Below are 17,688 nucleotides of genomic sequence, written 5' to 3' on the forward strand. Positions count from 1 at the left end.
TTGGGGCTCCGTACATTTATTTATCATTTCCTACAAGACTGCTATTAAGAAAGTAAGACCAAAGCCTTCCATGAGATAGACACCTAAGCAATGGGGTTGTTGAGCCATTTTATTTTTTATTGTATTATTATTATTTTTTTAGGGGGGATGACAATGAGTCACACATATAAATACTATTACAGTATTTGTTCGCAGTTTTATTTGACATCTCAAAAGTTCAATATATTTCGAAGAACAGAGTCACCATGGACTCATTAATTAAGCTAATCAGAGTTGTCTGAAAAGAGTCATTACCTATTTCCTACAAAACACGTAATTTGAAAATCATGTTAGAATTCCGACTTACAATTATATAGATATTCTATCATATTTATTTTAAAGAGTCAACAATTCCCAAAAATGTTAACCTCCCTTCCGGTTGGCTACTCAACCCTAGTATCAGTCTTGGAACATGGATCATTTTCAGAAAGAGATAATTTTTTTCAATCGAGCCCATGACGTCATGCGAGGTGTAACTTTGTCAAAAGAGGGCGCACCACGGCTCTACATGTGACTTATTACCTCACTGCATCTGTATTATGCAGTACATGTGCATGTACAGGTGGTTCTTTGGGGTATAAAATAGATGTAGTCTTGTGTTTGGTACAAAACGTCTATGGTTAATCGATCTGACAGTATGAAAACAAACCAACGACAATTACAAGTTTTTTTTTTTTTGGGGGGGGGACTAAACGTGACTTGAAACCAACTTCGAAACTTCATCCACGATCCACTGATGGTTTTCCAGGGTCTTCCCTGACATAATTTTCTGGGGTTTTCCTGAAACTTCCTTCAATGTATTGTCTCACTTTGGTTCTGGTGTTTCTGATCAGGGTTCTAGTCCACGTCTTGACAATTAAGTCCCAAGGACCCTGGTTCAAATTCACAAGGGGCACTTCGTGTATAGGGTTTTCCGTCCCTCTGGTGGCTGCGTGGGTTTTCAAGGGTCTTTCCCTGGAATAATTATCTGGGGTTTTTCCTGAAACTTTTTCTTCTGCTCTCACTTTAATGGGTTCTTGGCTAGTAGGCCTACATTGATTAAGTTCGAACCATTGCTTCACAACCAGAATGAATGAATGAATGACATGAAATAAAATCCACTAAGAACAGGTCCGATTGTATTTGGCTCATGAAACCCCCGACGAATACCGAAGATGTTTTTGTCTTCCGATAACGCTCCTGTGATACACTATTCAATCAATTGACTCGCAGCAAGAGATTGGCCCCTTTTGGATCCTGAATGACTCCAGTGGTAGCTTGTTCCACTATCGTCTTATGGGTTTCATTTGTGGACAAGTTTTGTGTTAGCTCCAACATGAGGGCAACGGCACCTGAACAACGAAAGAAAATACGACAATCAATACAAACGTAATATTTATACTATTAATAAAGGGAGGCTGTATTAATCATCTATATGAAGCAATTAAAAAGGAAAGATGGAAAATGGAGGTGGGTAGGATAACAGTCCACTGGACAGATAACTGTTGGAGCTCAGCAATCAATCACTGTGGACACCATTAAGGGAGCAAACGGAACAACAGAGGACATGAGAGAAACAGATGGAGAGACGAGCTGGAACAACAATGGGGGACATTCAGTTGGTATACAAAACACAAAATAGAGACATTTTGAGACAATCGTGAGGCCATCATCTTGCAGTGGACCGATCCCGACATCTGAAAAGTCCATCAGCCATTACAGCTTGTATGCTGTACGTCTATGTGACACTTAATGGCATAGTGCGAAAGTGTTTGTATGTTTGTCGTATTGGAGCGATTTCTTTAAAATTTCTTTCGGCAATAATCGGGCCATGCAAGCTTCGCTGCCCTTGCCATTTTCGAAACTACGACTTAGCCTTTAATGGGCTTGGTCTTCGTCAGTTATTAGTCTAACATGTGTATTGTTCTTAATGTGACAACAAACAGGCAGGCGAAGCCCGAGCCAACTCCCAAAATGCTCAAGCCGTGGTTTCGCAACCAAGGTGCCTGAAGCACACATCATCAACATGACTGACAGTGCCCAAGCCATAGACGGAACCAAGCCAGTCTTACCAGAAACGTGAGGGCACGCCATTGATGTTCCGGAGTACCTTTCTACGTAATATTCTCCTCTATATGAAGCACTGAGGATGTCGACACCCGGAGCGTACACGTCTACACATGAGCCGTAGTTGGAGAAACTTGCCCGGTTATCATCATCATCGACGGCACCAACAGTCAGAACCTGAAGCGAGTGAAAATAAGAATTATTCCGAAAATTGTCAGGTTCTGATACCAGTGAACTCAAAGCAGCGGCACTGGAAATACAGGCTTTGGTCGGAGCGGTACCAGTGATTTAAGCGGGGTGCAATTTGAGGCTGAGACCACTGGAAAATGCCTCACTTCTCGCTGTAGGCCTGTGTCTTTCTTGACCAGTCTTCCCCTGGGTCTTTCCTCACAGACCATCATTATTGTATCTCTGTCCCGACGTTGGGGTACAAAAAACTAGCATTTTTGGAAATGAATTATCCAGGACACTTTCGACTGTCAGGGATTATAGTTGCACCTGTACATTCAATAAAGAGGTCGCTAGATGTATCATGTGGAGGTTGCAGCACACTTATCCCCCATATACGTACGACCAATGCTGTTTTAGGACTTTTGGTCGTCTGCATGCAGCGTGCATATTGTTTATAGTACGTGTATGCCTCATTTACATGCATGTACAATATATAAATGTTGTTGTATACGTATTATATGATTTGACTGTGAATCTCCATGTGAAATGAATGCGATGGCAAAGGTGCATTTGGTAGGATCCTGACGTAGGTTCAAGGCTTGTTCAGGCTACTACTTTACTCACCTCGGCTACCCTGCCTGGCGAATCAGAGCAGGCGTCGGTGTCGTCGTTTCCAGCACACACGACGACTGTTGTATTAGTCTTGAGGATGAAGTTCCTGACGACGTCATCAAGGTAGGCGGATCCACCAGGAACGTAGATGGACATGGACACAACAGCTGGACTCTGAACTCTGGTCACCAGATATTCAAAAGCTAAAAAGAAACAGAAAACAGATTCTTAGTGATATCGTTTGACTCCTATGAAAGAGCAAGCGCGCCCTCTCCCGTTTATTAAAACGCGACACAAACACTCCGAGCTTCCGTAACTCGATAAGGAGGCCGTACCCGAATTGGCGTCTACAGCTATGGCTACGGCTGTTGCTAAGGGTGTCGCTATTTCGGACACAACCGGTGTCCCAGGGAATTCTGTTCGCCAGCGGAGATTAGGTCTCCCAATGGGAAATTAACATGGCTGAGGAGGATGATTCAACAGAGGGCGCTATCAGAAGAAGTTTGTACAAAGTTTGCTATATTGGGGGACCGAATAAAACATGGGTACAGAATCTCCTGCCACACCGGTGCGTTAACTAACGGTAACGCGTGAAGGAAGGTAAACCAACAACAACAGCAACAACTATAGATTCTTTCGAGATTCTCGGTCGTGTAAAATGCCTACTAAAGAGCTATACTATATATTTTGTGTACGTTTTCGTCCAACCCCAACAGTTAAAACCCAAAATGATTGTGAAACTGACCTTGAATGATTTTACCCTCATCTGACTCCTCAGAACAAGCTGGCAGAACTTTAAGGCTGAAGATATTGACTCCTTTCGCTACGCCAAACACAGTCCCTCCAATAGTACCTGCTACATGACTGCCGTGGCCGTTACAGTCCAAACCCTGCAAAGAAGGGGTAAGTCACTCTAAAACAAAGCGTTCGATCAAAATACTGACTGGGATTCATAAAGGGGAGCCTGGTCAGTTTCTGGATCACTTGACCGGGAATCTGGGTCAAATTGATCCGAAAACCTTTCAGATGTTAACCCTGTGTGCGTTGTATGTACTGCCAATAGCGACTGGCTAATAATATTTGCTACTTGTTGTATTACTTTGCATGCGTAGGATTTAGGTGAAATCCCGTTCCCCGTGACTTTAAACAGAATACAATAAGGAGGAGCATAATTTAAAGTTTAAGTGGCCCTGGCAACGTTGTTTACACACTGCATTTTTTTCACAACACATACTAGTCCGCTGTCTTAAACGAGCCTTAGTCTAAATTGTTTGAAACATCTGACCCCACCCGTGAAAATACTTGTGGGTCCGCCCCTGGAGTTGTGAGATACAATCTCTATAGACCATCTAGAAGATTTTGGGATTGCCAGTTAGATCCCACGTATTTGACTAGACACAGCACCCGGGTCATAACCTTATATGACACAGGAATGGATCAGAACCCGGCACTCTAATCGCTGATACAAATACATCACAAATTAATTGACAACTAATGATGGTTTAAGGCACTGGACACTATTTGTAATTACACAAAATAATTGTTAGCATAAAAACTTACTTGGTTACGAGCAATGGAAAGCTGTTGACAGTATAAAACATTGTGAGAAACGGCTCCCTCTGAAGTAACGTAGTTTTTTAGAAAGAAGTAATTTCCCACTTAAATATTTGAACTGAATTCGAGACCTCAGCTGACGTCTCGAATTTAAAGGATTTGGGTACCTTTTCAAAATGTCCATAGACTTACATTAAACTAACACGGTTTGAAGATAATGATAGTGGAAAGCTTCTGTAGTTTTTGAGAGTGAAACAATGTCATGAAAATACGTTTGTAAATGATTAAAATAATTTTCGTCTCATGAGACGAAAATTATTTTCATGACATTGTTTTACTCATTTCAAAAAAACTACAGCACCTCAGCACGTAATATTTTCAGGGAAGCTTTCTACTATCATTATCTTCAAACTGTGTAAGTTTAGTGTAAATCTGTGGACATTGTGTTTTTTTGTCCTACAAAAGTTACATAGACTTTTTAAGACACCTTAAAAGCACAATTTGTGCGACAAAAGGGTGTTTTTCCCTTCCATTATTCTCTCGCAATTTTGACCACCAATTGAGTTCAAGTTTCACAGGTTTGTTTATGCATGTTCAGATACACCAAATGAGAAGACTGGTCTCTGACAAATTACCAAAAGTGTCCAGTGTCTTTACTCAAATGTTCAGGTTTTCGCAAAGTCCATCCTTGAATAATTTGAGTTTTCTGAGGAAGAATCTGAATCGTTCAATCTAAACAACAGTCTGTTTCACCCCCAATGCATTTAATAACAAATCCCTGGGGCTTACTTTAAAAACAAAAGTGTTTGGTTCGTATTTTGTTTAGGTTATCCAATGCATCTGTCAATCCCTGGGGGTACTGTCAAAATAATATTTCATAAAAATTCTGCGTTAATTTGTGTTTAGGTTAACTTTCGAAATGCAGCCTTTGTGTTGCGATACAAACAGCTGTGTGTGTGTGTTTACCACAAAATGCATTTAGAAAACAGCATAAAACAGTAGGTTTTCATATGGCCCAATTCCATCGAGCTGCTTAAGCACAAAAGTTGCTAAGCTAAGCTAAATTATGCTTACCAGAAAAAAAATTACTAGCTAAATTGCCATGTCACTATACAATTTGTGACTGGTATCCTACACATTAATCTGCATAGCAGACAGTTGTTATTTTAAGGCAATGTTTTCTGCTTAAAGGCTCTGGGCACATTTGGTGGTTGCCAAACCAGTCCTCTCACTTGTTGTATCTCAACATAACGCATAAAATAAAAAACCTTTGAAAATTTGAACTCAATTGTGATCGTCAAAGTTGCGAGAGAATAATGGAAGAAAAAAAAACACCGTTGTCGCACAAGGTGTGTGCTTTCAGATGCTTGAATTTGAGACCTAAGCTGAGGTCTCGAATTCGATTCAAATATTTTAGTGAGAAGTTACTTCTTTCTCAAACAATACGTTACTTCAGATGGAGCCGTTTTCTCGTAGTGTTTTATACCATCAACAGCTCTCAATTGCTCGTTACCTAGTTTTTTGTTATGCAAATAATTATTTTGAGTAATTACCAATAGGAGACTTTCCAACGCTAGGTGGCAGCAGACATACCGGGTAAATTTCCATTGTTTACGTAGTTCTGAACATGCGCATAATTCTGAGAACAATGGATTTACCCGGTAAGTCTGCTGCCCTCTATCGTCCCAGAAAGTCTCCCATAGTGCCCAGCGCCTATAAGCAGCCCTATGAAATTGGGCCTTGGATTTGCGCGCTCGAAGTTGTCAAAAGGTGTTGCCCTTTGTGCTTGCTAGATGAAATCGGGTTCACATTGACTTATACTTACATTGCCGCCATTTGCGTCGAATAGTACACTCGCTCTGCCTCCAAAATCATAGTGTTTTGGGTTGATCCCAGTATCAATGACATACACATTGACACCCTGGCCGGTTCCTGAAAAAAAAAAAAAAAAAAACCCAACATCATAAATTGGCAAGTTCAATACAAGTCGTTTGCCCTATACAGTTCCTAGTCTTGGTTAAAGACGTCACTATCTCGCAACGTAACTTAATGTAACGTAACGTAGCGTAACCTAACGTAATGTAACGTAACGTAAACGTGATAACCCGACAGAGGGCGCGCTTTTCTTCTTTAAATCGATTCGGCTGACGACTTTCTGTATGTAATTACCAAAGACTTAATACTTTGGAAAGTCTGCCCCCGGTGCGTTTGAATAGCTTTGACGTCATTCCTGTGGCTCACCCGGGTCAGCCCCCTGTGCCCTGCTTGTGGAGTGGGTCACTTGGGGGTGAAACGAGGTGCATGACGTCACCACGAGAGGGTGAGTTATCGTTTGTTAAGCTCTGTCAGAGGCTCACTCGTGTGAGCACGCGGGGTCTACCCAGGGAGGCTAATCGAACGCACCCCATATAAAACGAACTGTGAAAATTTAATTCCAAAAGGTGCTTTTATTTTATATATCGCCGACAGAAAGAAAAATCATACATAATTTGGGAAGCGTTCAGTTCTCAGATTCAAAATTGGAGAATAATAATTGATATATTTCTTACATAACCACTTTTACTTTGAAGTGAAATCTTTCTGAAATGCTTTTTTATATCGACAGCTGTTGTAAGCTTTTAACCAATAGTTTGTATTGGCTTTAGTTTAAGAGTACAAACGTATACATTTCCTGTAACATGGTTTACAGACAGTGGACACTGTTGGTAATTGTCAAAGACAAGTCTTCTCACTTGCTGTATCTCAACAAACCTGTGAAAACTTGAGCTCAATTGGTCATCGAATTTGCGAGATAATAATGGAAGAAAAAAACACCCTGACCACACGAAGTTGTGTGCTTTCAGATGCTTGATTTTGAGACCTCAAATTCTAAACTTGAGGTCTCGAAATCAAATTCGTGGAAAATTACTTCTTTCTCGAAAACTATGTCACTTCAGAGGGAGCCGTTTCTCACAATGTTTTATACTATCAACCTCTCCCCATTACTCGCTACCATGTAAGGTTTTAGGCTAATAATTATTTTGAGTAATTACCAATAGTGTCCACTGCCTTTCAAAGCACTGGACACTGTTGGTTGTTATACTAGAATAAAATAAGTTAATAAATAGCTAGAAATTGAGTGCTGTTGATAGAACAATGTGAACAAGTTCCCTCTGATGAAGTAACGCAGTTTTTTGAGGAAGAGGTACTTTCTCACTCAAGTATTAAAGGCAGTGGACACTATTGGTAATTACTCAAAATAATTATTAGCATAAAACCTTTCTTAGTGACGAGTAATGGGGAGAGGTTGATGGTATAAAAACATTGTGAGAAACTTCAAGCTTGAGGCCTTTTTAGGCATCTGTAAGCACACAAACTTTTGCAACATAGGTGTTTTTTCCTTAATTATTTTCTTGCAACTTCGATGACCAATGGGTCCAAGTTTTCACAGATTTGTTATTTTATGCCAATTTTTAAGTTGCGAAAGTTGTGTGAGAATCTGGTCTACGACAGTTACCAAAGGTGCCTTTAATTAAATGACGTTGTCGAACGTTGTTGTTATAACAGTTTGAATATTGGTAGAAGATCTTTATATCTCTTAGCTCCTTTCCCCCCGTGGGGCCTGACCCATTTCTGGGTCTATATGACCCGCAATCTGTGTCCATGACCCAGAAATGGGTTAAACTGGCGCAGAGTCCGAGTTTAAATCCAATTTCACCGCTCAGCTCTCCAAGATTCAACCAGGGTATAAACACCCTGTTTTGAGTTTTTGCAGGTTTCAGAAGGTTAAACCGGGTAATACATCAATTGGGAGAGTATAACTGAAGAGAGTTGTATTTACCAACCACGTTGTAATGATTGTCTAGCTGTAATACCTCAATCGGGAACCACGTTGTAATGATTGTCTAGCTGTAATACCTCAATCGGGAGAGTGTATAATAACCAAAGAGAGTTGTATTTACCAACCACGTTGTAGTGATTGTCTAGCGGCAAACGATCCTGGTCGATACGGTCGAGGTTCCAATTCGCCGTAGTACCCCCCAAACGGGCCTTGTTTAATTCCTGTACGTAGTCCACCTCCGGCAATTTTCGAACCTGAATTGGAAATCGAACGAAGACCCCAGTGAGTAATCGGATCATGGATTTAAAATAGAAACTCATACGCACTGTAGAACTGACGTCATCAAGCCGCCATATTGAAAACAAGAAAACGCAAATCTGTGGTGGTTGCAACCCACAAATGTTGTATACAACCAAATTTCAAAAACACTAAAGCAAACAATTATAAGACTCTCAGTGTTTAAAAAAACAACACAAAAGTGAAGTAATTGAAGTGACATTTTAACTTCATTCGTATTTTCTGTTTTACGGGACTAGCCCAGGGTCCTCCCGAGCTACGCAAGTCACCAAAGGTGGTGGGGGGGGGGGGTCGCTGCAGGAGAGCTAAATTCGAATTAGGAAAGCGGCCATCATGAAAACGGGTCACACACTTGTGAGCAACAAAGGAACAATTTTTCTGGACCTTATTAGAAAAATCCCCGATGGTGGGGGGGGGGGTCTCAAGTATGTACTTGTGTCGTAGGCCGACAATTTTTAATAAGGCTCGGTCCATTGGAGCCAAGGGCGCAACACTCGAAATGACGTCATGCGCATAATGCGCATATCTCCATTTTGTGGGCGGATTGAATCACATGACCTAAAACTGTACGATTCTCTTACTTCAATCTTACCTTATCTAGCAACGGGGGGCTTAAGGAGGCCTGAAAACCCTGTATGACATCATACTGACGTGCCGTAATCCTGGCTTGTCCAGTACGAAAAGCTCTACTGTCTTGGCCACGCATTACTGACAAAAATCCATTTACATTGGAATCATCCTATAAGTACACAAACGAAAGTCACACATTTTGTGTCAGTGAAAGATACAGCAACATGCAGAGTTGTATCAATCATCAGTATCATCATAACTTAAGGCACTGGACACCATTGGTTCGTCAAAGACAAGTCTTCTCACTTGGTGTACCCCAAACTATATGCACAAAATAACAAACCTGTGAACATTTGAACTAAATTGGTCGTCGAAGTTGCGAGATAATAATAAAAGAAAAGCACCCTTGTCACACGAAGTTGTGTGCTTTCAGATGCTTGATTTCGGGACCTGATAATCTATTTCTGAGGTCTCGAATTCAAACTCAAATATTTCGATGGAAAATTACTTCTTTCTCGAAACTACATTACTTCAGAGGGAGCCGTTTCCCATAATGTGTCATACTATCAACAGCTCTCTATTGATCGTTGAAAAAGTAATTATTTTGAGTAATTACAAACAGTGTCCAGTGCCTTTAAGTGCAATAATAACGTTAGATTAATAATTATGTATACAAAAATAAACATACTCCTTTAACGAAAGTCTGACTCTAATTTTATTTAATTAAAGTTCACTTTATCTGTTTACATCTAAGAAGCTAAAAAGACGGAAATTAGAGGCAAAGAGCGGAACATAAATAAATATTTTAAATTAATTGAATTTTTATCTCAGTTACTTTTCTATAATTTTTGTTTTATAAACTAAAAAGATGGGAACAGAGCAGTCGAGTGAATCGGTCACGTCCACTGACCACCCTTAGGTGCAAATAAATACGTCGTCTTGAAGGCGCTGGGCACTATTGGTAATTTCTCAAAATAATTGTTGGCATAAAAACTTACTTTGTGACAAGTAATGGAGAGGTGTTGATAGTATAGGTTTTCTCGGTCAAATTAAGAAAATGAGCAGCCAATTTCATTATTATGCGTTCGAGTTAAAGCAGTTTTGCCGAGGCTTCAGTTGTTACTGCGTGTCAAATGCAGAATTCGGCCATTCAATTTCATTTTGAGTCTAGTCAATTTCCTTTAACACTCTGTTCAAATAAGCGTATCGTCATTCTTTTTCGTGACACACACGCCTCAAGAAGCGTCTGCGAATTTGAATGCAGCTTTGATGAATGGTTAAATTGAATTAAAAAAAAATTAAAATCGAATGACGCAACATTACATTTGATTAACCATAAAACGAAATCGAATGACCCTTTCCACTAGCATTTGATTTCGCGCGAAATAAACTGCTCACAAAAAGTAAGGAAACTTTTTTCAATCCAGTATATTTGTTATTATTGAATACTCTCTTTGTATATGGTATATATCAATGCAAAGCTGAACTGTTCCTCTTTAAAATGATACCACATTTGCAATGATTACATGTTGCTGGACTTGGCTACACGAATAACAATGAGGCAAAGTCACAAATCAAATGTGCCAAAATTACCGTTGTCTGTGAATGGTCAATAGGTAATGCTCATTAATCAAACCGATCAAGCTTTTCAGAACCATTAATGGTTTACACAATGATTTGCACCAGTGAGCTCATCGGACACAATTTACCCTCATCTCTTGAAAAACACCTTGTTTGATGGGTATTTGCAAGACGATATTCTACAGCCGAATGCAGTCCCATACTTGCAGACTCTTGGACCAAGTGCCATCTTTCAAGATGACAACGCTCGCCCCCATCGAGCCCTACTGGTGACTGACTACCTGAAAAATGTTGGGGTGCACCGGATGGATTGGCCCGCTAACAGTCCAGACCTGAATCCTGGCTGACCGAACCAGGTTCCTTAATGAGGAATGGACTGCCATCCCTCATCATCAGCGCATCACAAGACTTGTGTGCAGCATGAGAAGAAGGTGCCAGGCTGTCATCAACGCCTTCGGATCATCCACTCGTTACTGAATTTGTTTAATCAATAAAGTGTATTAAGATCAGTTAGTTGTCTTGCTCTATACCATAAACTTCTTGTCTCAATCAAATGGATTAAGATCAGTAAGTTGTCTTGCTTGTTTGAATTACAGTGTCAATTTGATTGTTCACACAGTAACACAAAATTGCTAATTTTGGCACATTTGATTTGTGACTTTGTCTCATTCTCATTAACGTGGTCAAGTCCAGCAACATGTACTCATTGCAATTGTGGTATCATTTTAAAAACCTATATAAAACATAACACAGTTTTTGAGAAAGATGTGATTTCTCACTGTCAAAACTCCAGGCCTGAAACATTTTATGCAGGCATTTAAAAGCACACAAATTTCGAACACTGTTCTCTTGCAACTTCGATGACCAATAGTGAGTCAAAGTTTCCACATGTTTGTTATTACCATTATGTCCGCCTCTCTTAATGCATGAGGTGTACGTCACAATGCTAACTCAAAACGAGGCGATGGGCGCAGCCGCTGCAAGGGATGGGGGAAGTGCGCCCATAGCCTCATGTTGGGTAAGAATTATGACGTCATGCATAAGTATCAAGAGAGGCCTATGTTGGGCTACACCAAGTGGGAACTGGCCCCTGACAATTACCAACGGTGTCATGTGCCTTCAAGAGTGGTTAACAGTCAAACGTATTTCAATCTATTTTGTTTCTTACTTTCTAAAAACCTACCTTTAATTTGATTAGATACTTTCCGTGAACTCTATACCCGCCTCTGGCTGCCGTCAGAAATGGCGCTTTGTGAACGGCGTTACAACTCGCCACAAATAGCGTCAAAATCCAAATCTTCATGATGTCTGAAAAGAAACAAAATTATGACCAATGGGTAGAGCAATACGGAAACGGAGTAATGCGGCACCCATGTGTTCAAGTCCAACCCGAGTATTTTGCGTGTGGGTTGTTTTTACAGACACAGGGAAGCACTGGTACGTGGGAAACGTGTTTGGTGACGACACACAACATAATTACAGTGTCGGTGTTGCATTGCATCAGATTAGGAACATAGCCTATGTTTAATATCTCCAGAATTGAGGTTTTGATAAATATTGACCGATACGCCTAAACCAAGTTCGAATCCCACATCGGGACTGTTGCCGGGGCCTGACATGACATGCCTATTTTGTTGCTGATAATTTCATTTGAGTATTGTTTTTCTCACATTTTAATTGTTATTTCATGCAACATTTAATTAGCTTGTTGATTTCTAAAGCATAATTCATGCCAGATATGCATAAACTATATATACTTAAAGCTTAAAGGGTTTTGGTGTACGAAATATGTGTACGATATAAAACACCAAATTCTAAAGATTTACCAGAAACTTTATCCATGGTTTAAAAAAAATGATAGCAGAAAGATTTCCTTAAAGCCATTGGACACTTTCGGTAAACAGTATTGTCCAAGGCCCAAACTTAGTGTATCACAACTTATATATAAAATAACAAACCTGTGAAAATTTAGGCTCAATCGGTCATCAAAGTCGGGAGAAAATAACGGGAAAACCCACCCTTGTTTCCGCGCGTTTAGCCGTGTCATGACATGTGTTTAAAATAAATCCGTAATTCTCGATGTCGAGAATTGATAATTGTTTTAATGTTTTCTCAAAAAGTAAAGCGTTTCATGGAATAACATTTGAAGAGAAGTCTTTCACCATTACCTTCTGTAAACCCTGTAAGTTATTTGTAAATCTGTGAACTTTTATTTAATTCTTTCTGTGTATAATGGCTTTTAAATAGTTTTTGAGAAAGAAAAAAACAAGTTCACGAAAATGATTTTCTTCTCAATGAGACGGATATTTTTTATAGAATGTATAACGGATTGACGCAACTCTTCTAACAACTTGCTCTGTGATTGTCACATATTTTCTCAGTGAAGCTAAAACTTCTACAAGAAAATAACCTCGCATACATCTTCATTCACAGTGAGTAGGGATTCATGTCTTGGCCCCCAAAAAATTATCTCCAAAAGGTATCAAACCCCTTTAAAATAGTTATACCTCATCGCTGCATTTCCTTGCTCCAAACCTTAAGTCCAAAGAAACTATCAAATTCCGGTCGATTTTAACCGTACGTCCGTAAATCCATTTTCCGGAAGCTGTATCCTACTTGTGTCCACTCTTGTCCCAGCAGTAATGCCATTGTGGCTATTAAAGCAAACTATGGTTGATTATTGACGGTCAGTGGTTATTAATTTATTCCTCGTTAGACTCATTGTTGATTTGTGTACGTCAGCAAAAACAGACCTCGAGCCATTGTTATCTGGGTTGTGTAAACAATACTAGTCGCGTGATATTGACAGAACGATTATTGTTTTTGTTTTTTAATTTATGATCCACCCTTTTTGACCTGACAAAACTTTCATTTGTAATTAATATTTTGTTATGGCATATCTACAGTTTCAGAAAAGTACATTCACACCATGTCCCAACCAAGATTATTGGTGACGGTGACGTCAGGGGGAGTTGATTCAATAAGTGTGAAAAGTAAGTCTTTCAGCGTCCATGTTTGCTTAAGAACACTGGACACTAATGGTTTTCGTCCAAGACCAGTCTTCTCAGTTGGTGTATCTCAACATATGCATAACATAACAAACCTGTGGAAATTTGAGCTCAATTGGTCGTCAAAGTTGCGAGATAATAATGAAAGAAAAATCACCCTTGTCCCACGAAGTTGTGTGCTATAAGATGCTTGATTTCGAGACCGCAAAATCTAATTATATGAGGCCTCGAAATCAAATTCATGAAAAATTACTTCTTTCTCGAAAACTACGTTACTTCAGAGGGAGCCATTTCTCACAATGTTTTATACTATCAACATCTCTCCATTGCTCGTTACCAAGTAAGGTTTTAGGCTAGTAATTATTTTGATTAATTACCATTAGTGTCCACTGCCTTTAAACCGTAAATAGATTACTCGTGATTGTTGCAGGCAATGAATTCTATAGCTTCGCCAAAGACGTGTTAATTTTACCGATCGCTTACCGATTATGAAAGTTAACCATTTACCATTGTCACCTAAATAAATGTCACTATGGAAATATTGATATTTATTGCATGAAATTATAATGCTGTTGTCGAATTACACGGCCATGTTTAGATGAAGTATTTTTGTAAGAGTGAAAACCAATTTAACACAAACAAGATTAGTTAATTATTATTATTCAATTTTGTTTGACACCGTTTTTGTTATTCATGCTCTTATCAGTTTTACAACTGCAACTGGAGAATCATTAACAGACTGAGAGACACTGGCCACCTTTGAAAAATTTCAAATACCAGTCCTCCCACTTGCTGTGTACCAACATGCATACAATAACACACCTGTGAAAATTTGAGCGCAATTGGTCGAGATAAAGTTGTGAGATAATAATGGAAGAAAAAACACCCTTGTCATACAAGGCTGTGTAATCGAAATCAAATTCAAATAATAATTTATTTTCGTGAAAAATTACTTCTTTCTCAAAAACCACGTTACTTCAGAGGGAGCCGTTTCTCAGCATGTTGTATACTATCAACAGCTCTTCATTGCTTGTTACCAAATCAGTTTTTATGCTAACAATTATTTTGTGTAATTTCCAATACTAGTGTCCAGTGCCTTTAAAGGCAGTGGACACTATTGGTAATTGTCAAAGACTAGCCTTCATAGTTGGTGTATCTCAACATATGCATAAAATAACTAACCTGTGAATTTGAGCTCAATCGGTCATCAAAGTTGCGAGATAATAATGGAAGAAGAAAACACCCTTGTCACACAAAGTTGTGTGCGTTTATGGTTGATTTCGAGACCTCAAGTTCTAAACTTGAGGTCTCGAAATCAAATTCGTGGAAAATTACTTCTATCTCGAAAACTACTTTACTTCAGAGGGAGCCGTTTCTCACAATGTTTTACACTACCAACCTCTCCCCATTACTCGTTACCAAGTGAGGTTTTATGCTAATAATTATTTTGAGTAGTTACCAATGGTGTCCACTGCCTTTAAAGCAAATTGCCTTCAAGGGTATTATATTAAAAAGATTAACTGCCCAGCATGCCTTTTTATAAATTAGGCCAATTCGATTAATCCAACGGACGTAATGAAAATCAATGTTGACGCCATGCATGCTTTTCGTTTTTTTTTTTGGTAGTAATTTTGTTTATCTATTACCTTTTTATCTAAACTTAAAAACTGTTATCGTGACGGAAACGTGACGTATTAATAGTCGCGATTCTTTTTATTGTATTGTGAATAATACCAATGAGAATTTAAAGACACTGGTCACCTTTGGTAATTGACAAAGACCGGTCTTCTCCTTTGGTGTATCTCAACAAACCTGTGGGAATTTGAACTCAAGTGGTCGTCGAAGTTGCGAGATAAAATGGAAGAAAAACACCCTTGTCACACGAAGTTGTGTGCTTTCAGATGCTTTCAAATTTGGAGCTCTCGAAATCAAAATCAAATATTTTAGTAGACTATTACCTTTTTCTGGAAAACTACGTTACTTCAGAGGGAGCCGTTTCTCGCTACTATCACTTACTATCTCCATTACTAAGTGAGTCTTATTGTTTGGTAACGAGCAATGGAGAGCAATTGATAGTATAAGACACTGTTAGAAACGGCTCCCTCTGAAGTAAAGTAGTTTTTGAGAAAAAAAGTAATCTCACTAAAATAATTGAATTAAGAGACCTCATCAGATAGAGGTCTCGAATTCAAGCATCTGGAAATACTCAACTTGTGCGACAAGGGTGTTTTTTCTGGCAACATCGACGACCAATTTAGTCAAAATGTTCACAGATTTGTTATTATAATATATGCATATATTTGGAACCACCAAAAGAGAACGCTCGTCTATGACAATAACTACAGGTGTCCAGTGCCTTTAAAGGGAAGGTACACATTGGTAATTACCCCCCAAAAATGATTAACTTACAGACTGACTTGGTAACGAGCATTGGAGATCTGTTGATAGTATAAAACATTGTGAGAAACGGCTCCCTCTGAAGTAGATTTTGAGAAAGGGGTAATTTCTCATTGAAGTAATAAAAGACTTTGAGCCAGAAGTCTTTTATTCCTATCTGAAAGCACACAAATTCGTCCAACAATGGTGTTTTTTCTCTTATCATTTTCTCGCAACCTCGATGAGCTCAAATTTTCACAGGCTTGTTAGTTGATGATTATGTTAGTAAATACCAAGTGAGAACACTGGTCTTTGACAATAACCATAGGTGTACAGTGCCTTTAAATATACTGGACACCCTTGGTTGATCTCAATTGGTCGTCGAAGTTGGGAGATAATAATGGAAAGAAAAAAACACCCTTGTCTCACGAAGTGCTTAATTTCGGGAACCTCAAAAATGTAATTCTGAGGTCTCGAAATCAAACTCGTTGAAAATTATTGTTCTTTCTCGAAAACTACGTTACACTAGAGGGAGCCGTTTCTCACAATGTTTTGTACTATCAAAAGCTCCCAATTACTTGTTACCAAGTAAAGGTTTATGCTAATAATTATTTGAGTTATTACCAATAATGTCCAGAGCCTTTAATCCGCCTAGCTTACCTCTCACGTGGACTTATGCGTATGACGACTTGCACCAAGTGGAATCAACACGCTCTCATTCACAAAACTCCACTGCGGCAAGTGGTTGTCTGCCTCGAATTTTATACAACTTTCTCGACATTAAAATAATACCCTTCTCTGCTTGGTAATGGATGACTTTCATTTAAAGAGTTCGGCATGATTAGTTTTTCTGTGCCGAGGAACTAAACTAATTGGATCTTATGAGTATTGGACCAACGTGAATGAAAATAGTGACATCTGTTTGTCACTCTACAACCTCGATTTATGTGTAGTTTAATCATAAAACCATGGACATGTGGGTCCGTTCATAGTTTATTGCTCCATGGTCCGTTGAAGCATTGCTAATAACTTAATGAATTTTGAATGTTGTTGGTACAGTGCCGGCTGGCCTAATTAATTGTAATGAACTTGGCAGTCGTTGCTTGGGGATTCTTCGAAAAGCCCATGAGTCTTCTTGTGAAGTACTATAATACAATTGAACCATGGTTAACGGCCTGTTGGTGAACCTGTAACATCTTGAAAAAGAGGAAATTGATGTTATGTATTTTGTTGTTAAGCTGCTCTGATGAACTACTTTGGTAGAACAATATTGAATGCAAAAAAAACCAAAAAACAAAACTTATCGCCTGCTGTTTCGACCTAATCACTCCATTTCTGATATAATTTTACATGACATTGGGGCAGTAGGTAACCACCGAGAGACTGATCGTTTGAGTAGGGAAAAACTGTCGATGAGGTGCATTCAGACCATTTAACCCATGGTCTGAACATCCAATAACTGAAACGTAAAACCCTATCCCTTTTGGGTAATTCATGTATGAGGTGGCTGATGTATGTCTGGTTGTAGGACGATGATGACTGTCTTTTTTGTTGATGGCGAATTTACTTATGTCGACGGCTGCGGGTTGGTTGGCTGCTTTGTAGAGAAGAGTC

At 39.2% G+C, this 17,688-nt stretch overlaps 1 protein-coding gene across 2 annotated transcripts; it reads right to left on the reverse strand.

Annotated features, from left to right (window-relative positions):
* Positions 1-171: 171 nt before the first annotated feature.
* LOC117291474 (aqualysin-1-like) lies at positions 172-16,862 on the reverse strand. Of its 2 annotated transcripts, none has more exons than XM_033773196.1 (9): positions 16,735-16,862; positions 11,874-11,998; positions 9,132-9,278; positions 8,364-8,496; positions 6,248-6,354; positions 3,614-3,758; positions 2,881-3,071; positions 2,091-2,262; positions 172-1,370 (listed from the first exon to the last, which is right to left on the reverse strand). In XM_033773196.1, exons 2-9 carry the CDS (start codon positions 11,991-11,993, stop codon positions 1,237-1,239), a joined length of 1,149 nt encoding a protein of 382 aa, XP_033629087.1. In that variant the 5' UTR covers positions 11,994-11,998; positions 16,735-16,862; the 3' UTR covers positions 172-1,236. The 2 variants fall into 2 exon arrangements, with proteins under 2 accessions (XP_033629087.1, XP_033629088.1); XM_033773197.1 differs by having other exon boundaries at positions 16,699-16,758.
* Positions 16,863-17,688: the final 826 nt, after the last annotated feature.

The sequence above is a fragment of the Asterias rubens genome, chromosome 6 (genome assembly GCF_902459465.1).
Source record: "Asterias rubens chromosome 6, eAstRub1.3, whole genome shotgun sequence".
NCBI lineage: Eukaryota > Metazoa > Echinodermata > Asteroidea > Forcipulatida > Asteriidae > Asterias > Asterias rubens.

Bases quoted from the DNA above. Each gene is read 5' to 3' on its own strand.
- LOC117291474 (XM_033773196.1), bottom strand. From the start codon at position 11,993: ATGAAGATTTGGATTTTGACGCTATTTGTGGCGAGTTGTAACGCCGTT. The intron at 9,279-11,873 runs GTAGGTTTTTAG...GTGTACTTATAG, and splicing joins AGTATCTAATCAAATTAAAG to GATGATTCCAATGTAAATGG. The intron at 2,263-2,880 runs GTGAGTAAAGTA...CACTCGCTTCAG, and splicing joins CGCCAGGCAGGGTAGCCGAG to GTTCTGACTGTTGGTGCCGT.